The sequence below is a fragment of the Pezoporus flaviventris genome, unplaced genomic scaffold, assembly GCF_033815535.1.
Source record: "Pezoporus flaviventris isolate CSIRO_AGI_PZ_B2104156 unplaced genomic scaffold, CSIRO_AGI_Pfla_v1 ptg000035l, whole genome shotgun sequence".
In the NCBI taxonomy this organism is placed as follows: domain Eukaryota; kingdom Metazoa; phylum Chordata; class Aves; order Psittaciformes; family Psittacidae; genus Pezoporus; species Pezoporus flaviventris.
Genome location: NW_026892583.1, coordinates 8,986,546 through 9,013,824, shown reverse-complemented (window position 1 = coordinate 9,013,824; position 27,279 = coordinate 8,986,546). Strand labels below are relative to the sequence as shown.

The 27,279-nt window shown below is 40.1% G+C and overlaps 1 protein-coding gene across 1 annotated transcript in view; it reads left to right on the top strand.

Moving 5' to 3' along the window:
• Positions 1-27,279, top strand: part of MDGA2 (MAM domain containing glycosylphosphatidylinositol anchor 2) — a 378,145-nt gene that overhangs the window by 343,557 nt on the left and 7,309 nt on the right. The window contains exons 11-14 of the mRNA XM_061462444.1: positions 3,509-3,686; positions 17,188-17,343; positions 18,455-18,613; positions 25,957-26,087. Of these exons, the coding sequence (XP_061318428.1) occupies positions 3,509-3,686; positions 17,188-17,343; positions 18,455-18,613; positions 25,957-26,087 (624 nt within the window). The remainder of the gene's footprint in view (positions 1-3,508; positions 3,687-17,187; positions 17,344-18,454; positions 18,614-25,956; positions 26,088-27,279) is intronic.

Here is a 27,279-nt window from a genome sequence, read left to right as displayed (position 1 = left end):
AAAATGTATCTCACCATTTTCTTTGTAAGGCAAAAATCTTTAAGAATTTTTCTCCTACAAAAATTCTTTTTTCAGGCAAATTGTGTTTCTTTCTAATTGTAAAGCTCGGAACACAAATTGACGTGCAGACATATGTTTTAAAGATGGATTTGCTGGTGCATTCTCTCTTTGAAACATCAACCTGGACTTTTTAATGTAAAAAGCACAGCCTGGGTGTTGGGTAGAAGCTGTTCAAGTGATTTAAAGGAATTGGGTGGTGTAGATTTGGCTCCTTCCCAGCCAAAGGTGGTGAAATAGATGCCCAGATCTCTGGAGGAAGACAGACACTGCTGCAGGAGCAAAGGGAGAGGGCCGCATTGTTCTTAGTGCTTTAATGCCAACCAGTGCATGACCAAGAGCTTTGGGTGTCTCCAGCATGGAGTTTTAGCTTTGCAGAGCCTCCCCAGTTTCATGCTAGGAGTTTGGGATGCCCCAAGGCATTGTAGGAATCTAAATCCTATTTTTAGGGTAAGTTGGGCATTTCACTGTGGTGCCTCAAAATCATGCAGACCTTTAAAAATGCTGTGCTAGAAAACCCTTGGTTTTCCTTCTGGTTGCATGTCTGACCTTCATTTTTTTACTGTATCAGCAAGTAAATGAGTTCAGCTGCTACACCTGTATTCAACACTTTCAATACTGGTCAGCCAAGGGTCCATTGCTGTTTCACACCTGGTCTGGGAATCAGCTCTGCATTGATGCCCAGGCTGCTAGCAGGGGTCCAGCAGGGTTGTGTCAGGCTTCAGGAGTGATGCTTCCAGGCATCCATCTCACTTCCAACAGCTGCATTTATGTTCCTAGTGAAAAAAGAAGATTGAGAGCTGAAGGTGGCAAAAGCTGTGTGGATACTGATTTTCTTTGCTTATTTGTTCAACAGTGGAGCTGAAAAATCAGGCAAGGGGATGCTTTGTGTCAAATCTGGCAAAAATTTTGAGATGTTTGGGGTTTTTCTGGTTTCCATGGTAAAAATAAGAATTAGAACAGAGCTAGTGTTGATTGCAAGACAAAAAGATATGTGTTGCTTCCCATTGAGAAATGCCAATATCCAATATTGGCTTAGGATGCATAAAGCTGAAATGAAATCAAATTGTATTGCTTTCAGAATTAATAAAATAATGGATCTTCCTTACTGCTTTTGTTTGGGTGGTGTAGAAAAGGGCAGTAGTCTAAAGCATTTGATAAATCTAAAGCAGAAAGTCTAAAGAATTTGATAAAAATTCATGACTACCTTTGGTAACTTTAAACATATAGCATTAATTATTGAAATTATTTGCAAAGTTTCTATTTCAGTATTTCCTTATCCAGAAATGAGGTGCAACAGGGAATATTTTACAGTAGACCACTGTAAATAGTCAGAAGTACCCCTAAGCAATAGCTAGCTAACTTCAAATGACAGAAAGTCAGTACTGGCTCATGCAACTGAAAGCACAGTTTTGTTAATGCAGTACCCACAAATGTAATTGGCAACCAGCATGGTGCTATAAAACATATGCCCTAAAAACCCACCAATGACATCTATTAAAAAGTTGAAAATTAGGTAATTTTCTCCAGATTTATGTTTCTCTCATTCTTAATTTTTGTTAAAGGTACAGACACAATCGTGAAATTATATTTGGTACTACACTGCTCACTTTTAGGGCATAGTCAATAGTTTTAATCTTCCTTGTAGTCAACTTCATAGTGTAATTTAAAAAAAATAATTAAAAAAAAAAATGGAATCATTACAAAGAGCAAACAACAAAAGGTACAATGGAAGTAAGATTAGGAAAGTTTCCTTTAGAAGACCAGCAAATTACTGCAAATGTAGTTTATTTGGATGAACTGTGGTAGGTTTAGTACTAGATTTCAGATATTTCAGTGTATATTTTTATTGCATCAGCAAATTAAAGTCCTGGAATAAAAAGTATTGTGTCCTTAGTAAACTTGTTATGGGTGAACCTTTAACAGGTAAGACCTTCAGTGCACTGACAGGTATAGTAAGCTTAGTGGAACATCTCATTTTAGCATCACTGCACCTGTACAGTTGTCATGGGATGTGTGGTAAATATTTAATGTTTTTTCCTTTGTTTTCTGCAGATAGTGTGTGTAATAAGGCAAGGTCTCTGTAAGTAGCATTGCAGTATCAGTCACTCTGCTGCACAAAATCTGTATGATTTCTGCTTATCTATAAAGTAACATTACAGACAATGTGACACTTTCTTCTAGTGATGCCTTGTTAATCAGATTAATTTCTTGATAAGGCATATAAATAAAAGAAACTATGGAAGTTGATGTTGAAAACATTGTGCAGTCTATAAAGCACAAAAATCTATCTTCCAATTTTTTTAATAAAATAGCCTCTTTGCTCATGTTGACTTTCTTTGTTCCCTGAAATCCATCCATCTGAAACTACAAGGATTGCTGGTAATTATACACTAAGACCATTAGTGGCTAGCCTATTTGTTTCTCACAACAAAAGTGCTAAGTACTTGGAAATCAAACTGCATTTCAGTTCTTCAGTGTGTTCTTATTAGCTTCAGATTATGCCACGAATGACAGCTGTGAAACCTCATTGCCTTTAACAAGGAGGCAATACCCAGCTCACAGAGTCGTGGCTGTCCCAGCCTCGTGTGCACAGTGGCCAATAACACATCTGCTGTGTAGTTGGCCAATAATGTTTTAAAATCTTGGAGGGAATAGGCATGAGAGGCCAATTTACCTGGTCAGGTTTGAGTCTTGGGTGACATGGTCTAGAGTGAGGTGTCCCTGCCCATGGCAGGGGGGGTGGAACTAAATGATCTTAAGGTCCTTTCCAACCCTAACTGTTCTATGATTCTATATCGCATAGTAAATTCAGCCTCGGTTAGCCAATGAAATGAACCAAAATGAGCAGCAATTTTTTCAAGGGGAAAAAAAAAAGTTATTTAACAATTTGATAAGTAGGTTTTAAACACAGGTGCAGGTTTGCAAAGGTGGCGGTTCCTAAATATGGAAGAATTCAGTGAGATTTTGTAAAACTCTTTGGCATCTGCATGGATGCTTGCGTGCTTACACACCATCCCAAATGGGGTGCATTGTCCCTTACTGTAGTCTCTGTCTGGTGAGTGTCAGCAGTTCTTCTGATCTAAATGAACGTGATACTTTTCCTGCATGCAGCAAGCATCTGGGTGCTGCATGGTGCCTATAGCCCATGGGCTGCCCAGGGTTTGGTGCAGGACCTATACGGGCAGAGGAGAACAGGCAGGTGTCAGTCAGGGGTGGCCTCTTCATAAAGTGTGTTTGCAATCTGCAATCCCATCTGTTTGTAACAGAAATTCCCATTAGTGTGTTGTCTCAGGGAGGTTGGTAGTTTTGCTGTATCTCTAATCCTTCTGTGTTGTTGGAAGGTTTAAGGATGCACCCAGGGTTGCACAGGTCTGCATGTGCTCCCGTTAAGATGAAGACAACATCTGCCCCAAAAGGTCTTATATTTGCATTCTTCTTTTGATTCTAGGCTGGACAACAGCGTTGGTGGGAACAGGAAATTACAGTGAATGGAAATATTCAAAAGGGAGAATTAATTACCTACAACCTAACCGAGCTGATCAAGCCAGAGGCATATGAAGTCCGTCTAACACCCATCACCAGATTTGGGGAGGGGGACTCAACTATTCGGGTCATCAAATATAGTGGTAAGAAGATTTTTGTGTACAAGCAAATGCGTTGTGGTGAATTCTGCATAATTTGGTCTTTTGTACAGGGCATGGCTGTGCTGTGTGAACTGAAACCCTGTCCTGGAAATAATGCTGCAAGGCACGAGGGCAGGCTTTTAGGAAGGAGAGTTCTTCGTAGAAACAAAGTTTTGTCTCCGCCTTTGGAAAGATTCACAATATTGAATACAAAATAAAAATAATAATTAAAAAATCTGAACAGCCAAAATGCAAAATCTGATTGAATTTTTTGTGAAATAAATGGAAAAATTGAACAAATTTATGTTAGCTCCATGAAAAGCTCATTTCAAGAGTTTGTTCTTACTTTGAACACTGAAGGGCAATGAGTTTTGAAGAAAAATCTACAAAACAAGTATTATTCTGAAAGTGTCAAATCAATGTTGCGATGTCATCAATATACTTCATTTTTCTTCCAGAATGAGCACTTTCTGAGCCATTCTTATTTGAATGTGAATGATATATACATAAACTGACTGTTTCTAGTCCTAAACAAGTGGAAAGGGGCATTTATACATCTTCTTCTAAAAGGCTGAGCTGTGATGAAAATTTGTCCACTTTAACCTAACAAGAAAAACACAGTATCCATACATCCTTCCATTCAGTCTCCCAGCATTACCAGGAATTAATTCCTAGAGCTCTGAAAAATCCCTTCAGATACCTTTCTTAGGGTATTTTTTTAATGAATAACTGAATCACTTTTTTTTTTTTTTTTTTTTTGTCTGTAAAAATTACAATGACTGGGCAAGAGGAGCCTTAGAGAGAAGGTAACTTAGCTAAAGATACCGTTGTGCCGTTTGCAGTGGGAAACCTGATGTGCTTAGCAGATAGATTTATAATTGAAGAAGGGATGTGTGTGGCAGGGGGATATAACTGTAAGCATGGAACCATGAAAGTATTTCATCATTTGGGGACAGACTTTTGTAGCAGGGCCTGTAGCAATAGGATAAGGGGTAATGGCTTTAAACTGACAAAGGGTAGATTTAGATTTAGATTAGCTATTAGGAAGAAATTCTTCGCTATGGGGATGGTGAGTTCGCAGAGCTTGCCCAGAGAATCTGTGGCTGCCCCATCCCTCACAGTGTTCAAGGACAGGTTGTACAGAGCTTGGAGCAAGGGGTTTGGAACTAGATGATCTTTAAGATCCCTTGCAACACAAACCATTCTGTGATCCTATGTTTCTACAATGAGGAGCCTTGCTAATCAAGTCACAGCTAGCCACATAGGTGAAATTGCTCCAGGAGCTGGATCCAACCATAATTAGTGCTATGCAGATACCTAAGAGAGCCCAAAGCAGGAAATCACATGCAGCAAAACACCCAAAATCAACCTACAGATGAGGAATTACTTTCAGAAATTATTATCAAATAATTTATCTGAAAAAAAACATTTAAATGTCTTGTGCATCATCTGTACAGTTCTTAATGATCAGTGATTAGCTCAGCTCTACTCAATCTCATATAAATTATTTTTATCATTGTAATAATATCCAGGAAAAATTTGCATTATGTAATCTCAAATATCAATTCTGAAGAATGGAGTGGCACATTTCACTAAATGCCACATCTGGTAATGATGGTGATGAATCTTCACCTGCTACAGGAAAGTGTTTGCAAAGTCTTTGTTTCCTAAATCTCATGAGAACAAAATCTAAATTAAAGAAACGACTTGCTTACTACATCCATGAAGTTACAAATGAGGAGAAGATGGCCATGCTGGCGCAGTTCCTGTTGGACTTTGCCTCTGCGTTGGACCTCTTACCTTAAGAAGTTCCTATTTTCCAACACTAGCAGTATTAGTCAGGTCTCTTTGGGACTTCCCACATACAGATAGGAAAGACCCAGAGTTTTCCAAAGGTGATCAGGAGCAGAAGCTTCATTCAGACATTTGGGATTTCTCTGTACCAATCCCAGTCTCTCCATGGTGGCTGTGACAGGGACACTTATATCCTCACTAGTGACCTAGTGACTCACTAGATGCCTAGGGACACTAGCAGCTAGTGGTTGCCTAGCTTGTGCTAGGTAGCCCCTGCCCTCTTCTGTGGACCTTGAAATTTCTCCCATTACTTAAATAATGACCAGTGCTCCTATAAGGAGAAAAAAAAAAAAAACTATTGGGTTCACTCAGTTACTACTGCTCTTTTTTGGTGGGGGTTTTAATTTGGCAAGTCTCAGAAGGTTGATTGAGGTCTCAGCTGTGGCTCCCAACTGTGCTGAGTTTGAGGTCTTAATGAAACATTATGTGTTTTACATTTCTAGCACCTGACTGGCAGGAAGAACATTCCCATGCAGCATTAAAAGAGTATTTTGTCTACGGAAAATTTTTCTGCTAGAATCTGCCATTAGCGCAGATGTGAACAACATCCCATTTCAAATGTGCTGATGAGGTGCCAATGTAAAATCCAGCTGCCCAGGAGAGTGGAAGCTGTTGCTTCTTCTGTACCCTAGATGGAGAGATGCTTTTGGAGCAATGTGTAGTGCTGTTACTCTGATGCTGACAAATTCACAGCTTCAGATGCTAATCTCTAAGGTAAACCTAAAGTGACTTCCCTTTAAAGAAGGATCCCAAAACCACTGAGGCTCTGTGTGCTTAAAATAGGCATTTTTATCTTAGGATTCGTCCAATGAGTCTAATGTCAACCATCTATTAACAGGGTAATTTTAAAGATGTTACAGCTTCAACTCTAAAATAATGATGTAATGGACATTATTATAATGCAAATCCGGTTCTTACGATCTGAAATGCTGGAATCTTAGAAAAGCAGTTAATGGGCTAGCACAATCCACGGCAGCAGGCCTGCGTCAATGTAAGAAATAACTATAAACAATACCCAGAAAAACAAAGACATCAAGCAGATGTTTCTTAAAAGGAGAACTAAGATTTTTTTTTACATTTTTTCCAATTACATGTTTTTTTTTTTTAATTGTGATACCTCAGGCAAGGGGGAAAACATTTGAGTTTTAGGGTAGATATAGATTAGAAGTTTGAATTATAGGGTATACTTAGGTGAGATATTAGGAAGAAATTTTTCCCTGTGAGGGTGGTGGGGCCCTGGCAGAGATTGCCCAGAGAAGCTGTGGCTGCCCCATCCCTGGAAGTGTTCAAGTCCAGGTTGGACAGGGCTTTGAGCAACATGGTCTAGTGAGAGGTGGCCTTGCCCTTGGCACAGGGGATGGAACTCGATGATCTTTAAGGTCTCTTCCAAACAAAACCATTCTGTGGTTCTGTGGTTCGTATTTTCGGCAGGCTTTTGTGTGTTTGTGCGGCATTCTGTGTTCAGTTTTGATCAGTACTCCAGAAGCGTGCTGGCCTCTAACAGCATCAGCCCTTCTTATGCCACCACTTCAGGATTACTGGTTTTGGAGGACTAGGACCCAGGAACATGTCCTTTCATGTCTTGAATATCTCAAAGGATGGAGAATTCACAGCCTCTCTTGGCAACCTGTTTGGTGTTCAATCACCTTTAGAGTAAAAGCATAATTTTTCTTAGGTTTGAAATGCACCAGTGCATACTGGTGAGGATTTCCATTGTAAACATTTTTTGCCTTATTTTTTAAAACTTTAAGCAGGCTAATAGGATTTCACCCCAGTTTTTAAAGAAATGCAGCCAGTGTGAAAAGCAGATTGGGCACATTTTAGAGTTGCTAAAAATGGTAGCACTCTCTCTTACCTCTAGGGAATACATTAACTTTCACAGAGAATATATAGGCTATGTCTTCTGTAGTAGGACAATCTTGGGTATGGACTCCACAGAACTGATTTGTCTAGAATATAGTTATATAATGTGCAAGCATCAACAGGACAGTTCTAGTGTATTGGTTGCTTTTGCTGTTTTATTAGAGAGGAGAAGGTTTCTCCTGATTTCTTCCAGGAGATTAGCAACTGTCTGGATATGCCCATATCTCTCCTGTGACTTCAGAGACACTCCAGTGACACTCTTTGATGATGTGCCTAGTTCTAACTTCCAGATTGTTAAAGTTAAGCCACCTTAATTCGACATGTCAAATCATTTGTATTGGATTACACTCCTTTGGCACATGATGCAGAGGGCATCACCTTTTAAATTAACCTCCACAACTGGAGATTAATATGGAAGTGCTAATATATGAAAATAATAGCTTCCAGTGTGCTAACCTGCTGATAGCCATCTGAATGTTCGAAATAAGGAGACTATTAAAGCAGGAAAACCTCAGTGGTGAGCTCTTTACAGTATATCCTTCCATCCCAAGTGGAAGCTGTAAATACAAAATAAAAACACCACAGCATCCAATCCCATAAATCAAAAACTTACCTATGGCAGAAGCATTTCATAGGGAAATCCCTCGCCTGTCATGAATTATTTTCTCATCTGAATGCTGAAAGTATGGGAGAAAAGAGCAATCATCACAGTAGGAGCGACATTGATAATTACAGCCAAACATCACTTGACAAATTCTTTGGTTGATGCATGTGTTACTCTGCTAGTGAACACAGTCTGCCGAGTAAATACAAACAGGGTAATTTAAGTAGCAGTAATGAATGTTTTGTAGGCTGTTACAGACATGTCTCATGGTAACAGCAGATACGTCTCATAATAACATTTTAAATATTATCTCCATCACTACACATAAATCTGTGTCAGTGTGTCATCACTATACATAAATCTGTGTCTATTTGAGACAAACCGGCTGTGAAGTTCCCCGAATACTCCAATTAAAACTTCAGTACTCGCTGGTGCAGATACACACTTACGTTTAAATATTTCTAAAGTAAACTGGTGATTAAAGAAGTGAGTTTAGCTCCTTTGTATGGAAAAAGCCACCAACCTGTTACTGCTGTTGGTATGTAGTCAGCACTGCAACAGCAGGAGATAGATGATGGTGGCCAGTCACTTTGTAGTCCAGCTTGCATATTTTCATATAAGTCTTAGACATTCCACAGATTCTATATCAAAGCAAATAGAATGGTGGTAATTAGTTATTGCTATTATTCTTGTTATTATTATATTTCTAGAACAATTTCCTGAAAAATAAGATTAGTACCAAATAGGGTGTAAATTGTAGGATTTGTAAATTTGCACGAGCATACATTTCCAGTATTATCCAGTGTTGCAAACAGTAAGTTAGGATCATTGCTATTATGGAAGCAATCATAGAATCATAGAATAGAATAGTTAGGGTTAGAAAGGACCTTAAGTTCATCAAGTTCCAATACCCCTGCCATGGGCAGGAAGGAAGAAAGCCTTGTCCTTGTAAAATACCAATATTTACAGTGAAGATTGCTTTTCCTGTGCAAACCAAGTGTTTAGAGGTACGGACTCTTGATCTTGGTTAAATCTTTTAGATGCTGGTTGTAATTACCACAGGCAACCAGTTTTCAGTGGTATAAAACATAGCAGTTGAACATCTAGCATGCTTCTACTTACCTCTGTCTCTGTGTTCTCCATAGCTAAGAAAGCTTGGTTTGCAACTAATATTTTTAAGGAGGGACATAATGTTGCAAACTCTGAAGACCACTTCAATTTTAAGCTGAGCATGTATTTGTATTGGGAAGGAGCTGTGGGAAATCTTTCTTGGCATATATGCCACTGCACCGAACAGAAAGGCAAGCATTAAGAAAAAGCCACTCAGCCCACATATTTCTGTTGTGACCTGCACAAATACAGACCTCTAAAAAGTAAAATCATCCAGCAAACTGAAATTCCAGCAGTTTTTATTCTCTGCTTGCTGGAGGAACAGCGGGAAGATTAAGGGATCATCTTTCTTGGCTCTAACCAAGCTCAAACATCTCATGACATTTTGTTCTCCTGAGATTTTCTGCCAGCAAAACCTTCCTCCCAACACGAGCCAGGGTCAGCTGAGCAGAGCAGCAATAACCCTCTGAGGTGCACAGGTTTCCCAGACATTTTGAAGTCAGCTGTGGGAATTTAGTCCCTCAATCATCCATTAATTTCCTTTTATGGCTAATACAACTTTCTATGTGTCATGCGCACAGCAGCCTTGCCTTTCTGCAGTGAGAGCTAAAGCCGTTCACATTGTCTTATAGCAGCATGCTGTATTACTCATAGGAGTGGACTTTCTGGTTTTGTATTTGGTTGTGATGGAGTATTTTTCTTTATTTATAATGTTAGATAAGTTCAGCCAAACTGCTTTAATTTGGTTTTCTGCTGTTGTCAATTGGTGTGAACTGAAGCTTGGCTGCCAAGAAACCTTTTTTGCTCTGCTGTGAACAATCTGAGCAGTATGACTCAAGGTTACATACTGATAATAGTTTCCACAAAAACATGTATGTTTAGCTACAAATCAAGCATCAGTAAATGTAGTTCCCAGCAATTTCAGCTAATTCAAGTTCAATCACTCAAGGATTTCACAAAATGAATGTTTCTTGGAGAATGAAAGGTAATTTGTTGGTAAAAGTTATCTAATATAACGTAATGACTAAGTTTTTTAAGAAGATTGCACTGGGGCAAATCACTGCTCATTTGTTTCAGAGAAAGGGAGATAAAGTAGGAGAGTTGCTAATTTAGTGCTGTTTTGAAAACTTCAGATGAAAACTAAAGCTATGCAGAATCCGTGACTGGGGTGACAAACCAACAGTTTATGTCTATTAATATGGTATGAGAAGGGCAGCAAGAAAACATGGAGCACCATTCATCCTGATAATCTGATGTTGCCAGATGAACCCATTATTTGGAGATAAAATTTTATTTCCAATTTTCTATTAATAACATTCAATTCCAACTGTGATCTTAGCATCTTTCTGTTTGTAACACATAAGGGCTTATAGCAGAAGGTCCACTTCCTAAGTCATCCATCCTTCAAATTTACCCTTCTGCAAACAGGTAGCACGGAACTGCAGACTGATTTCTTATTCAAACCCAATTTTCAGTTTTTCACATTGTACAGGTACTGGACCTAAACCTGGGTTGTCATTCCCATGGTTAAGGGATCTGTAGGCACTGTGGAGGTTTGACTTTCATTCTGTTTCAGCCTATTGAGGTGTTAAGTAGATGAACTTCAGTATTAAGGAATTATGGATGTCGAGGAGTTTATGAGTGGGTCCTCAGGCAAGCATGGGGTGTGATGGAACTGCTGGCAGTTTTTAGGACAGTATGCTTCACCTTCCTTTGTCATAGTCTTAAATTTCTTTAACATATCTCCTCCATAGAAAAGGGTTTATGTGCAGAAGACTCATTTTTTTTCCTTGGTTGTGTCTCTCAATCTAATGATGTCAAACCTCTTCTCACAAACTTGCTGTGCTTATTTTTTCTGCTATTTAAAAGTAAAATTGGCATTTCTAAGAAGAATTCAAGTGCTGTCTGTTTCTTGTGTGTACACAGACATCTTAAACTGAAGAACAGTACTATTTATTGAGTAGAAGGGTAATACATTATGTTAAGTATTCTAGAACAACACTAAAATGAAATTTTAAATGCTGAGCAAGGTCCAGTGCGGACCTCTGCTTATGGTGAATTCATCCCTTCTGTAGCTTTTGTTGGATTCCTGTACAAAGGCATTACCCTGGAGTTTTGCTACCCAGTCGTCCCCATCCTTACAATATCTGCACTAATAATCTAGGTTTGGTGATTAATTCCAGCATCTTGTTCCCCAAGCTGCAGGTACTAGTGATGGAGTATACACATCAGGGATGTGAGAGGCTAGTGTTTCTCACTAAAAGTTTTGCTTTGGGTTGACATGGAGCCACAAAATTTGCTCAGAAAGGAACTTTCCACTTTTGCTGGCTTTCTCATTGTAGGAGCTATGATCAAGGTCATAAAGGTGAGGGAAAAATGGCAAATTTAATATAATCTAAATATTGATAAGTTAGAATTTCTTCTTTGTGCTAATTTTGTTTTTGCTCTGTCTTCCAGCTCCAGTAAATCCACATTTACGTAAGTATTTATCTTTTTAGTTTTTATGTGTATGAAGAACTGTCCTTGCATCTCTTGTTCCCTACAGTTAAAAAATAAATTATAAGTATTTTACTTTCAGTCACAGCCCCTAAATTGCAGGGACCACCTTAGTTTTTGTGAGCTCGGCTGTTGGTTGAAGATGTCTTTTACATTGCTCTTCCAAGGTGCTAATAGATGGAGGATGGAAAAATTATAGCTCCAACTCATCATTCTTTCTCACTTCCCCAAACAGTTCATCTAAACAGTTCAGCCTAGAGAAGAGAAGGCTCCGGGGAGACCTTAGAGCAGCCTTCCAGTACCTAAAGGTGCCAACAAGAAAGCTGGAGAGGAACTTTTGACAAGGACCATTAGTGACAGGACAAGGGGAAACTGTTTTAAGCTGAAAGAGGGAAGATTTAGGTGAGATATTAGGAAAAAATCCGAGTGCAGTGAGACATTGGAACAGGTTTCCCAGAGAAGTTGTGGCTGCTCCATCCCTGGCAGTGTTCAAGGCCAGGTTGGATGGGGGTTTGAACAACCTGGTCTAGTGGAAGAGGTGTCCCTGCTCATGGTAGGGGGTTGGAGCTAGATGAGTTTTTAAGGTCCCTTCCAACCTAAACCATCCTGTGATTCTGTGATTCTGTAAAGGAAAATACTAACATTCTACAAGTAACCTCCATTTGTGGGCACTGCAGCTCAGGATGTACAGATGATGCCATGGTTTAGTCATGGGAGTAGCTAAATGCCTGAAAGACCTATTGTGTAGGAACTGTGTCTGCACCTCAATGGATATGGTAGAAATCTTGAAGGAAATGTCAGTTTATGAGATTTTCTGACTTCATTTATTTTTGCATAAGAATTACTTTTGTAGTTCTTCAGTTATGCCGCTTCAGAGGGTAGTCAGAAGCTCATCTGCAGCTTTAAAACAAAAAGAAGACTTTTTTCATGCAGTACATGTGGGAATCATGGACCTTATTTGCACAGAGAAATGTGGAGACCAGAAGTGTAACTTGGGTGTGAAAGTGTTCAGACAAGTTCACGGGAGGCAGCTCCATGGGCATGATTGAAATTGCAAACAGACTGTTTTCGCTAATGTGCTGATGCTCAGGCACAGGGATGTGGGTAGATGTAGAAGAGGGTAGATTCAGATTAGATACTAGCAAGAAATTCTTCACTATGAGTGTGGTGAGGCACTGGCACAGGTTGCCCAGAGAAGCTGTGGCTGCCCCATCCCTGGCACTGTTCAAGGCCAGGTTGAATGGGGCTTGGAACAACCTGGTCTAGTGGAAGTTGTCCCTGCTCATGGCAGGGGAGGGTTGGAACTAGATGGCCTTTAAAGTCCCTTTCAACCCAAATCATTCTATAGATCTTCTGCAGGGCAGAAGTGACTTCTTTAATGGTTTTGTTCTAGCACTTTTACATGGGCACCAAATTACCACAAATTTCACAAACAGGAGGCTGGGTCCTACATTTTTTCATGTCCCAGTAAAACTACCCTATTCCTAACAGTCAACACATCTATCTACTTCATCTTTTTCTTCTACACCACAGCAAATGCTTGTTTTTCTGTCACAACATACTCTGACTTTCCTCTTGCTTTTAATAACACATGCTAAAAATATTCCTGTGCAGGGAATGGGGTTCAGTCTGCCGTTATTGTTGATGTCACACAGCCATAAGCAGGCAGAAAAACAGTGCTGGCATGTATCAGCAGCCTCTTTCACCAACTGTCACACATGATGGCTAAGCCTTTCTGTAAATCTCATTTGCGGAAGATCTTGTACAATGCATTAATAATTAATCAGAAGTTAGTTCAAAGCTCACAGGAGCTGAAGGAACCACTCCTATTGATTCAAATGAGCAGTACATGAGACCCTTGCTAATTAATATATTAAATATATGCTCTGTGATATTAAGAATAAAATGCATTGCAATCCCAAGTACTTCACAGTGTAGCCCTCTATGATTTTAAGATCTGAAACTGTCTCATTTTCAAAATGTCTCTGTAGCTCTACTAGGCACATGGTAGAGTGCAGGTGGCATCCAAATGGCCCTTGCAATAGAGAGTGTGTTAGGGATCAAGGGCATCTCCGCCAACCTGTCCACTGTTTCCTTCATATGCATTCTAGGTCTGCCTCTCTCCACAGGGAAGGTTGCCCACCAGAACTATAGGGTGCCCAGTATAACTTCTTTCAGATGACCAAAGAGATGTTAAAATTTTGATTTGCTTTTTTCCCCCAACAATTCCTTGAGTGCAATCCATTGACGGGGAATAAACCTTGATCGGCAAATGGGTTCAAACCTGTAAACTGAAGAAGATAAATTCTGTCTCCCATAACAAATTCAATCTTATTGTTGCCCGTGCTTTCTACAAAAGTTCTAGTGTTTTTTTGTAAACTGATGGGTTCAGTTTCAATTTTATTTACACCTTCGTGAATGAAGAGCTGTTTTCAACTGGGGACAAAGTACCTGTTTGCAAACGGAAATCTTATTCTTCCTACCTCTATTCTGGAATAATCACATTACATAAATCCTTCCTTTTTGTGAAATTTCTACAATACTTAAGCAAGTAGAATCAAATGACTTAAACACTGAGAGATGTAGTCTCAGAGCTACATTTTGTTTTGTAACATATAATATAAACCATTTAATGTAAACCGTAGAGATTTCATATAAGTTAGTGCAACTATATGTTACACCTGAATAATACAAGAAATTAGATGTTAGTTATATTCAACTCGAACTTTGTGGAAATAGATGGCAAAAATTCGTACTACGATGAAGAGTGTTTCACCTTGAGAATAGTTTCAGATTTTGCCCTAATTGGGGAAAGAAATTATTAATAACTTGAATCCACCTCCACAGCTGGCGTCTGTTTTAACAAAAATTAACCACTATCTTTAATATTAATTAGCACCATTGTTAGTGCTTTCAACAAACCATAGTGGTCTGAGCGCTGTCACAAGCTGGAGCACCTGTGTGTGCTTGGGCAAGGGCTGGCTGTTACTCCTGCACTCAGCGTGCTCCATTTCTGAACAGGTCAGGGCCATCCAGATCTATTTAAATTCTCCTACTTCTTGCATAAAAAATGTACTGAGCTAATCCTGGGGAACTATTTCTGATTTTTATTCTTCTGCCATTTTTTAAGAAGTGTTCAGTGCCAAAAATATTTAACACTAACCTTTTCCAATGTATAACAAATAGAGAAGTCCTATGCAATACCAGTGTTTTCATATTAAATAAATGACAAACTTTTACTTTGCTTTTTTTCATCTGGCCTGAATTCTTTTTTTTTTTTTTTTTTTTTTTTACTTGAAGAAAACTTTTGTTCTGCTGATGTGGAATTTCTTAATGAAGCTCGGAGGGCATGGTGTGACATGCAAATGCAGTGTTTAAGGTACTGGAGGGGCAGTGTTAGAAACTGCTGAATGGCTGAAAATGCTTTGTGTTAGTTCACTTTGATGCAGGTCTGCGTCTGGTAGTCAGAACTTTTCTTCTTAAGTTACTGGTTTGCCTGTTAATTTGATCACACTGTGTAGAAGAAGCTGCACCATTTTTACTTATAGGAAGGACTTGCATAAGTGGAGGTGGAAGCCAGATACACAAAATACAGTGTAAACCAAGTGAATTTGGAGCTCAAGTCATGTAAAAGGTATTGAAGGTGAGAGGCACAGCTGGCATTTTGTTCAGAGTACTTTATTCGAGTCCTTGTATCTTTCAAGAGCTTGGCCTGGGTCTTTGCATTCCCTTCCTGGTCTTTGGGATAGAGATGGAGATGTCAGTCTGCATCTCTTCACTTGCTTCTCTCTCGAAGCATTTTGGATGTTATCTGCCCATGTGTATTCCTTATGGCCTTGTCTTTTGATTTGCTTGTCTCTCAGGAAGAACCACAGTCAGGCCTCTACTTGCACTTCTTCTCTGCAGTTAAGGTGATGGTACGCGGAATGATTTAGACAATATTGCCAATTTTTCATCATTCAAAATCCAGGATTCAGAAGACCTTGCTTCCAGAACCAAACCAAAGTGCAGGGTCCTGAAACTGGCATCTCATCATGCCATTGGTTGTCAGTTATGTTTGCCAGTTAAGGAACTGTGCTTATGGAAATGAATTTTTCTGGAGGATCTAATAAAGTTGATGGATTTATTGAGAAAACAGGTCAATTTGCCTGAGGTGCTAGTAGCCAAGGAAGTTTCTGTGGATTGCAGTTTTGTGTTAAATGGGCTTTATAGAACTGTTTTATGCTGACTGTTGTGGAGAGGGTTGTTTGTGTTGTACTTTGGACAGGCAGAAGCAGAATGAGGAAGACTTGGAAATCACTCCTACTGCACCTTGTGGTTTGGAATGAATTTTTCAAGCCTGCTTTTTGAGTCTGCAGTATTACCTGATTTTAAATAAGCTTCAGACCAGCATCCTTGCTAAGCAGTACATATCCAAGCTAAGCTCCAGGTCCCTCTGTTTTCACTGATTTACAGTGAAGCTCCAGTGGCTTAAGTGGATTTATAGTTCACCAAACCCCCAAACCTGCAAACATTTATATACCTTCTCAATTTAGCTATGATGCCTGCTGTTCCTCATAACAATGACTATAAATTGCACCCCTGTAAAGAAGGCTGTAGCTGACACAGTATGCAGAGAGCTACGTTCTCCCTAGAGAAGAGAGATTTGCTTGTTTTCTCAGATAAATCAATTGACTTTGCTGGAAGAGTAAACTCAGCAGGAACTGATGGTGTGCATAAAATTAAGCTTTTGCACAGTTTACTACATGAAGCCTTATTCTGTTCTGATGAAAACTGAGTCTTGAAGTTTTGATTTATTTTGGTTCCTAAATCTCTGGCAGTAGGACATTCTCATCCCATTATAACCCAGAGGGTAGGATCTCTGGACTAGTGTGTCTCACAGACCTCTATTTCACCAAGGAGAGGATCTCATTAATTCTCTCTGGGGTTCTTGGCATTTTTATTCTTTAGAACCAAGCTTTTACCACTTGACCTCAGCTACATAATGGATACCTTGGTGGAAGTCTAGGAGATGTCTTCAAGACTTACACAGTCACCTGTCCTGTCCTGCCCAGATAGGTTCAGATAAAGCTAAACCATCCTCCCAGTTAGTTTAGGAGATGTCATTTCGAGATAATGTTTCTCTTTTGAAAAGTTGCTCTCTTCTTTTCCCTAATGTTCTTATCCCTAAACCAAAATCACCCACTTCTCACTTTTATTTCCCACAGTTCATGTTTTAAGGAGATGCTGCCTTTTCTTCTCAGTTTTTTTAGAAATGCTAGATGAGTAAGAAGAGACAGAATCTCTAAGGGCAGTTGTATACATCTGAATACTTAAGGAAGAGTTATACAATAGATTTGAATATAATTTTAAGTAACACCAACACAGATTAATGACCATGATTTCTTTTTCATTGAGGTTACTGCAAAAGAAAACACTAAACACTAGAAACTGATGTAAAATAAATGTATATTTTCCAGTGCCGTTAATAACCATCATTGTACAATTTGTTTATTATAATTGACAAGAACTTTGACAAACAAGCGTAGGAAGAATAACCTCAGCCACTAAGTTTCTGCTTATTTGCTGCATTGGCAGGAGAGTTCCACTGTGGGTTTGAGGATGGTAACATTTGCCTTTTCACTCAAGATGACACAGACAATTTTGACTGGACAAAACAAAGCACTGCCACTAGAGACACAAAATACACTCCGAACACTGGGCCAAATGCAGATCGGACTGGCTCCAAGGAAGGTAAGCTCCAGCTGTGTCCTGGGTCCCTGGCACTGGTGTGTCTGCTCCACCAGGGTGAGGGATCTGTCCAGGACAGCCCATTCAGCCAGCTACATCGGCTTTCCTGATTATACCAAGAATAAGTGTACTTTAAGGACTTCTAAAAGAAATTGTCATGTGGCTTGTCCCAAAGCATGACCCACTAATGGTGCAATTAACCATCTTGTATTGCTCCTATTGGGCCATTTTCAAAGCAATTGCTTTCACATTATAGTCTAGTGGGGAAATATTATGGCACATCTTGACATATTCTTCTGGTTTATGTCATTTCAGTTCTAACTTGGACTCTGTCAGACTGTCACAATGAGGTGTTTTGTTTGGGTTTTTTTGCCCCGTTTTTACTTTGGATGTTCCTAAAATGTGTAATTTTCAATTCTGCTACCCCAGTTAACAGAAGCGTGCCATCTTGACTGCAGTGTATATTTGCATTTGAAAAGTCAGACATATTGTACTGAATTTATCAAGTACTGCAGTAACTTATGCTATTTTATTGTATGTCTCCTGCTTGCACTACCAAAGGGAAAAAAAAAATCATACTGCATTGAATTTGCTTGGTTGAATCTTGTAAATCCTCTCTGTTGTTGGCACAGTCTAGGATCAGAATAAATGAAATGCCTTCTTTTGTGAAAATGAGCTTTTGATCATCTGGTCGACATAGACAGTTTAAAATGTTCTGTGAAACGTTTCCATCAAGATATTTTCCTTTTATTTTACCAGTCATCCCCACTCAGTGTTTATAGGAACAAACTGAAAGCTTGAGACTGAAGTCTGAACCCCATCATAGAGATTTTCTTCTTTTCTTGTGCATATACAATGTTACATAAATTTTAAGTTATTTACAAGTATTGACCTGCTAGCCCTGATTATGCTCTTAGTATAAAACATGTCTTTGAAGTAGTTGTGGAAAGCACATGGACTTAATGCAGAAGAAATACGTCCCAGAAATCATGATGATGTCAGATGCATGTGAAAAATGAATCAAGATGCTTGATAGTCCTGGTGTCTTTCTGCATGTATATGTGTTGGGTTTTGAAGACTGCAACCTAATGATTTCCATTTGGACTTCCCCTAGGTTTCTACATGTACATTGAGACATCACGCCCCAGGTTGGAAGGAGAAAAGGCCAGACTTGTTAGTCCTGTTTTCAGTGTCGCTCCAAAAAATCCTTACGGAGCTACGAACACAGCCTATTGTTTTAGCTTCTACTATCACATGTATGGACAGCACATAGGTGAGAGAAAGCCAACGACCTTGTCTTTTCACTTTGGGAGAAATAGCAAGAGAAATGTCCACTTGTGTAAAAGAAAAGCATGGGAGGACTGCCAACACCTGCAAGGGCCAGTTGCAACCAAAGCTAGCAAGATGGGTGCTTGACAGCATCAAATTGCTGTAAAACTGTTTCCCGCTAATCAGCACACTGGCAGAAGCCCTCTTACACCTAAGAGGCGTTTCACGCACGTGTGAGGTTTTGAATAGATGTTGCAGGTGGAGCGATGCACTTCAGTCATGAGAGAGAAGTAGCAATATGTTTATTGGTATAAAATAGTGACTTAGCAAAGTTTCTTAGTAAATGCAACAGTGGTTTAATAAGATTCAATGGCAAGGTGCACTTGAGTATTTACTGCATAGAGGACGGGATCAGACAACTGGTGGGGAGACCCTCCTGTTGGGTTATGAGGTTCAGAAAGGATGTCCTTGTATTCTGAAATCCTTCTCAGAGAGGAGCTGAGGTGTGGCTGGATCCAGACTTAGTCCTACTTGTGATCAACAGTTTATGTCTAAAGGATTATAGTTGCACAATCAGTCCTTTATATCACTTAGCTAAGATCAAAGTTCAGCATGCTGCCAATCACTTACCAAGGATCTGTTGTGGCCAAGAATCTCTCAGTCTCTAGGAGTAACCTTGAGAGGCATTCCTGTGCCGGGGGGATCCTGGTGTACAGCCACTGCCATGCAGGAGATCACCATGAGCTCTGGGGTGCCCATGGGTAATGGAGTGAGATCAGTGATCCACAGTCATATTTGCATACCAATTAGATATGTTGGTTTCTTCCACACTTGTCTTGAGTTGGACCTTGACCAGCACTATAGTGGAGGGTGCATGTTGCTCAAATTAGCCCTTGGCTATTGTGTTGCTCTGTGTCTTCCCCGGATCCACTTTGTTTGGGTCAACCAGGTGCAACCATTATGACCAGACACATCCATTATGACTGCCACTGGTACTTATCACTTTACAGGAAATAAAGGTCAGATTGTGGGAGAGCACACTGCCACAGCAGGGGAATTTATAGTGTGAAAAGGGAAAAGGTGATATTTGCAAGGACTTTGCCTGATACTAACACTGTTTTGAATCACTAGGTTCAGGATTGAGCAATTAGCAGCAGCACTACTCATGTGCTGGCAACTGAGGCAGCACAGTCTGTGTGCAATGCAGCAGCACACAGTTCCTTTGTAAAAGTCATGAACAATTTGCTCACAAGTTGTAGGAGTATATACTTACAAGATATATCTGTACATTTATTAATCATAGCTCTTTCAACACAAACATTTAATTGTGTTGTGTGAAAAAAAGGTGTGGGAATATACGAAAGTATAAATGATAGCCAATTTTTTATAAATCCTGTAAATCCTCATGGGGTGCTCAGTTCTTACCAGTGTGTCAGGAGGTTTTCCAGTGACAAGCTGGCCTGACTAGATGTATTTTTATATATATTTCAAGGGCAAGCACATCCTCAGAGTGCATCCTGGTGTTTGCTTCAGAAAACCTTTGCCTGCCCCCAGGAGGAGTTCAGATTTTAAAGAGAACAGACAAGTTCACTTAGGTTTTGGTTAGTTGTGTCTGCACTGTACACACATGAATTCAGCCCCAGGTCTAAATTCTCCTGGCTCTGTGTTCCAGAGGGAGCTTGGCTGTTTAGTGGAAGGAAGTGATTCAGCCATGCCACGCTTAGTGCAAAAAATATAAACTGCCCTATAAGGTCATATACCACACTATTTCTGGTATAGGACAGTGAAGAGTAAAGTTACAAATATAATGGGTCAAAGAGTTTTTTCTGGAATACCTTAGGATGGGGGTAAAGTATAAGAAAAACAGCCACTGAGGCTGACATCAGTCCACAAGACAGTGACCTCTCATTGTGGAATTCTGATTTTTTTTTACTGGGCTACCTTTTCATCAAGGATCTGTGTCCTTAGCTTTTTTGCCGAGATCACTGTTTCCTGTTTATGTGTAATTTCTTGAATTGACACATATGTTGGCTGACGAAGGAGCTGACACACAAGTGAAGATGGTGACAATGATTAGTGAGCATAGGTTACATTGGATTTGTTCATGGCAATGTGGACACCTAGTTGTTGAAAACCAGAATTGCTCAGTATCACTTTTGTTCCATAATGTTAAAAAATATAGTTACCATCATTTTAGCTAATGTTCAAAATGGTCTACTTTTGAATAGCTTTATACGAAATTACATATTATTCTGTTTTTGAAGAGTAAACTGGCAGAAAAATAGTAAATTAATAGCATCAGCCATGTGTTTGAATGGACGCTTATACATATCTACTAAATTCAAAATTATAATTCCTCAGAGTAACAAAATGTTATGAAACACATGAGAATGCAACATGCATGTAAGAAATAAATTATGAAATCAGCAAATATATGCCATTTGATTTCCCAGGTGTGAAGTCTTGTCCCTGAAATTGTTCACATAAAGATAATGAAGAAAAAAGAAAAACCTAATGAGTGATGAAATTCTAAGACTTCAGTGATTTAAGCCCATGATTATTGTATGAGTAGTTGTATTGATGAGGTAACTGCTTGAATGAGTTTTTGAAGGTCTGTGGTCTTAAAAATTGCTTTGGGTTAGGAAAGGGGTTATTATAAGACAATGATTTGCCCAGATAATGAAACCTTATCATGTCTTTCAAGTGATGTGTCCTTCTGGTAAGGATGGCTACCAGCCTCCTGGTCTGTGTTGGGCATAGTGTGGCTGGCAGGTAAAAGGAGATGATCTTGCTTCTCTGCTCAGCACCAGAGAGACACATCTGTGTGCTGGGCCAGTACTTGGCCCCCTAGTACAGGAGAGACATGGGATTAATGAAGAGAGTCAGGGGGATCTAATCAACATTAAATGAATACATGAAGGGAGAATGTAAAGAAGATCAGAGATGCTCAGGGACAGGACAAGAGGCAAAGGGGCACCAATTGAAATAGAGGCAAATCTATTAAACATAAGAATTTTTTTTTCTTTTTTTTTTTTTTTTTTATTAAAGGTTGTCAAAAACTGGCACAGGTTACCCAGAGAGGTTGTGGAGTCTCTGTCCTTCGAGACAGCCAAAATCTGACTGCAGATGATCTTGGGCAACCTGTTTTAACCTGATATGCTTTGAGCAGGGTTTGGATGGGATGATCTCTAGAGGTACCCCCAACCTCAACAATTCTGTGTGGAATAGTAGGTTTAGATTAGATATTAGGAATAAATTCTTCCCTGTGAGGGTGGTGAGGCCCTGGCACAGGTTGTCCAGAGAAGCTGTGGCTGCCCCATCCCTGGCAGTGTTCAAGTCCAGGTTGGACAGGGCTTTGAGCAACCCGCTCTAGTGGAAGGTGTCCCTGCCCATGGCATAGGGGATGGAACTGAATGAGCTTTAAGGTCCCTTCCAAACAAAACCATTCTATGATTCTTTGATTATTTCTTTTTTCCAGAAAAGCATTTTGTTTTGTTACATTTTTTTAATTACATTAATCCCTCATGGATAATTCCAAATCTTATTATTAAAACAGACTGGTTATTCACAAGCTGCTACAAGCCTCGACCCTTCACAGCTGTTCTGGCATTTGCAGCCAACATATATAAGGTGCTTCTTATCCCCATTCAGGAATGAGCACTGCCAGTCAGGGCAGCTATTGGCTGTAATTAGTACTGCCAGCTCATTGACTTCTTCCCAAGAGCAGGATGGGAGCTACTAACTGAGACTTCATCTGTGATCTCTGTGTTGTAGGATCTCTCTTTTGAACAATGGTGAACTGCTGATCCTTGACCTGACTTTATTGCAAACTGGAATTGTCTTTCAGGGCAATTTGGCTTTAATAAATTCTGGCCTTTTCCTTCCTTGGACCTGGGGATAGCATATTCAGAGATGAATGGCCATTAACCTTTGATTTTTCATCCAAAGTGCTATAGCACTGTGAAGCAGACTTTGGTGCATTTCCACTGGATTGCTTAATTCTCCCTAGTTATCCGTATCCTTAAGTTTTCCAAGTAGTATTAAGAGTTATAATTCCCACATCTTAGGGCAAAGTACTTTGTTTTCAGAACAATTCTGATGCTTATCAAAATGTTTCTGCATTTCTGACATGGTTTTGAAGGATCCTTAATGAAATGAAGTATTGTCCTGGAATGGTGCTCTGTTGCTGGTGTGGACTGGTCTTGGAGGCTTAGGGGAAAAGATACTTCATCCTCCATTCTTAAAAATTAGTTAACTCGGTGACATCATTTCAAGAGTATGGCTGTTGCAATATATAGAAAAAAAAAAAAAAAAAAGCCAGCTTACCAGTTCAGCCAGCTCAGCTTCTGTGACTGCTGTTCAGGTCTTCAGTGTCTCTAGAGAAGAGGCTGAAAATTTCTGTAGTGATAAGGAGAGGTACTTGGAAATCAATGCAGAGAGCAGAACACAGATCTGAGATTAGCACTTGCACCTCAGCACAGCTCTGATGAGATAAACAAGGACCTACATCCCATGCCACAGCAATTAGATTCAGGAAGATAAAGCATTTCTTTACCTGAAATAGATGTCTCTTACTTACAAGTCAGATTGTAATTCTTGACAGATCACACAGAGCTAACTCTGAGAGTACTGGCTGCCAGAGAAACTGTATGTGCTTTGTTTCACACCCTTCAAAAGAAGGTAGATTATCGCTGAAGCATAAGAGAAATAGAACTTCCCATTACTTAATTTGCAGAAAACAATAGGCCATTGTTGGGGAAGAAGAAAATGAAGAGCCACTGCCCTTAATGTGTCTCTACATTGAGACAGAAAGAGGTTGTAGTTCCATTATAGCTGTCACTATCTTTTAAAGCAATCTGTAATTCCAATTTTTCCATCTACACCCCAAAATGGGGTGTTCCTAATTGATGCTTCAAGAGCAATACCTTTTCTTGTCATTAGAGAGCCATCACAAAACAAAAAGGGGAAGCAGAACATGCTGTCAGCACACTGTGAAAGCTGTTTGTTCTTGCACAGTGATGAGCTTCAAAATACCACCCTAGTGTTGCAGCTGGTGACATCTCTGGAATGTTCGGGACCCTCTTGGCATGATGCTGTCAGAAAGTAAACTTTATTCCTTAATTCACAGTTGTTCCTCCTGCCTACTGTTTTTTAATCCTGCTCAAGAGTCAATTCATTACCCATTTGTATGGAGTTTGGAGTAGTTTGAAACCTTTAGATGAATTCTTGCTGGACATGCCTCAGAATGAACCCTATAGCCAACCTGGCCTCCCACACAGTATCAGCTTTGCAAAGGCCACTTAACTTCCAGAATGTTACTGGCAGAATTTCAAGGGTAAGCATGGGTTGCAGGTGCCATTAGCTAGGCTGGTGTGTGTGCGTATCTAGCAATGAGGGTCAGGCAGTTATATCCATACTAACTAACGTGGTGGGCAACAACTGACCATAGCTAGTACAGTGATGGCTGTTCTGTATTTTAAATAAGACAGCCATCATTCTGCTATTAATTTGAAGAAATTATGTGACACAGAGAGGCTGAGGATGCTGTGAACAGTCTTAAATCTCTAACTTTAGCAGTGATGGAATTGCATGCTTTTCGTACCTGAATTAATCAGTTATACCAAACAGCCCTGTGGCATGGGCTATATTAGTCTGCACAAACAGGTGGAAAAATTAGCCAGCAATTCATGTCTTTCTTGATATGGGCATTGCTTTTGTCTTTTAGAAAAATAACTATGTATATGTTATAATTTTAGGTAGCCTTGTCTGATAGCCTGCCTTTTTTTTCAAACGACAGATCCAGTAGAAAAAGTCTCGGAAGGGAGAATTGTTGTAGCTGACTAATACAAACCTTGCCCAAGAGCTTCTGTTGCTGTTTGGAAGAGGTCTGAGGCTGAGCAGCCACTTGGTGTGAGCAGCCCTCCATAGGCCTGCAACATATTACTGGGCTGGGCTGCAGGGCTGCTGCCAGAAACCCTCGCATCTCTCTGCTTGCAAACCTTGTTTCAGGTCTCTATGTTTTGCCCAGTAGCACATGTAGGCAGAGACAGAATGTCCCTGTTAGAAGCCAGGTTTCCTTTGTGCTATTTATGCACCCTCCCTTGCATTTTGGAAACTAAAAGGCTGCAGCAGGAGGCAGGTGGGAGACATGGTGCTGCCCAGTCGCTCTGGAGAGCATCGCTCCCCCCACTTCCATCAATGAAGATGTATGGACGCATTCTGGGCACCCTGGTGAAATAGCCGTGATGAGAATATTTGCTGCTCCATTACACAGTTAGCCTTATGTTTTTCAAGGCAGTGAGTTTTGCTACTGCTAGAAATAAGAACTTTTTATTAGCAGAAGCTGAGTCATTGTGCAGCTGTCTCAGATCTGAGAGGTTTCATTGCAGATATAATTTGTATGAGCTTCCCAGCTGGCATGCCTAACACCCTAAAAAAAAACAGTAATCTTGTGTGAACTTGACTCTGAACTTTCTCGAATGAAGGCAAACGCAGTAGTTTACATAGTACAAAGAGACACCACTGCCCCATACATCTGGAGATAACAGTGGGAACAAAATTGCCAAACTATGTGAATTACTGAACCCTGATAAATGAAGTCAATGCGTTTGCTGTTTCCTGGTGCACCTAGACAGTCTGGTTCATGGTCTGAGACAGTGAGGTTAACCAGAGAGAAAGCCTGCTGAATGCAGACAGTCTGCTACCTGTTTCAGATAGTGTCTGTGCTTAAACCAGTAACATAATGGTCAGCAGTGTGGAAAGACCCAGATTTGGGAGGGGGAGAAGTTTCTCCACAATGAGGGACTTTACTGAGGTTATTTTAATTCAGAGGATTATGTTTGTCATTCAGAAATACTCCTTAGCAGGAGTAAGACCATCACATCTATCTCTGAGATGGATTTACTAGGCTTTATGGCACTCTATTAGTTAAATGATGTACAGAATAAACAAGAAGTTGGACAGTCTTCATAAACCAGAGCTAAGCATAAAGTTGCTTATGACCAAGTTGCTCATTTATCATTGGATAAAGAGGTTATAAGTGCTTCATTTGTATTAAAGCACAGCAAACTACTTTTTACCCATCTCACCCTCGTACAACTGCCCGGCCCGCAGCAGGGGAGTGGATTTCAGTTTCCCTCTGCTGTGGATTTACATCACCAATTCACAGTGTTTCCAAATTTAAAAGTTTCTGAATTTACAGAACTCCTCACGTGCACTTACACCTCTCAGAGGCCCATGCGAAATGGGAAGGGAGGGGGTGAGCAGGGTACTCACTGCTGTACCCAGCCCATTATCTCTGCTCCACCAGAGAGCCTAACCAATTCCAGTTCTCCACCTCTCTTGTAGGAAGTTTGAACGTTTACCTGAGGTTGAAAGGCCAGACCGCGATAGAGAACCCATTGTGGTCTTCAAGTGGAAATAAGGGACAGCACTGGAACCAAGCCCGCGTTAATATAAACCCCCCAACATCATTTCAGGTAATGGCTTGTGCATTGCACACCGTGAATGGGAGTATTCGGTTTTCAGAGGGGGGGGCTGGTGTATGCTGACCCTTTCCTTCTAACATACAATTTTACAGTTTCATTTGAGCTCCAAAAGCTGCTTTATGGACAGATAACTGCTTTCTTTGCTTTAAATAGGTGAGCACCATAGCGCTTAATAATGCACGCTTTAATAGCAGAACAGCAGCTGTTTTCTTGAAGACAAAATTTCTTTAAGTTTTCAGGAGATGCTGGTAGCTGATATAAAACTTCTTTTGTTTCAGATTAGCAACTGCAATACAAAATTATTCTTGTATAAAAATATCTAGGGCCCATGGTACAGTGTATTAGCGATCACTTGAAATACATGCATTTTCTGCAGAAAAAGGAATGATCTCGAAGTCTCTGCTGAAAGGTCCCAAAGCAGCGGTGCTGCCTGCACAGAGCTACTGCTATGGCAGAGCTGTGCACCTCATTCACCAGGCGCGTGGAAGTTAACGACAGGCTTTTACACATTCCAGTTTTGGTTTGACAGTGAAAGGCTGATAGACTATTACAGGCAGTTCTCATTCACATGGTGAGCTGTTTGGAACTTGAACAGACCCAAAAAGGCAGCTGCCACAAGCAAGCCATCATGTGTTTGAGGCTGGGAGTGTCATTATGGAAGATGGGAGTCATAGACTGTGCCCTGCAGTGCGGTGTTCTCTAGGTTTTGTCCCTTCTCTGTAACCTTCAGATCTCCCAGGGAGATACCAGCTTTTGAGAAAAAGAATCATTGAGTGCGAGTCAAAACTCCTATCTTAAACATGCAGATTGGGATTCACTTTATGGGTAATTACTGATCCTAACCCTTCTTTTTGATTTCCATGCATGAGAGACGACAAAAGAAAAGATTGGGCATATGGGATTGCAGAAGCATTGCACAGGGTGAAGTAAGAGGAAAATTGAAGGAGAGAGATATGCGAAGTATAACATTACATGATGTTTGAGTGGAACACAGTAGAAGAACTGGAGAGGAAGAGTGCACAGAAGATAGATAAGAGTGTTCAAGTACACACAGAGCATGGGGCCAAGTACTAAGGAGCTAATGAGAGTGTGTGAGTGAAGTCAGAATAAATCCGAAATGTCTGGACAGTAAAGGAGAGAGTAATGATTTAGCATGTGAACATAACAAATGTTCTGGTAAAGG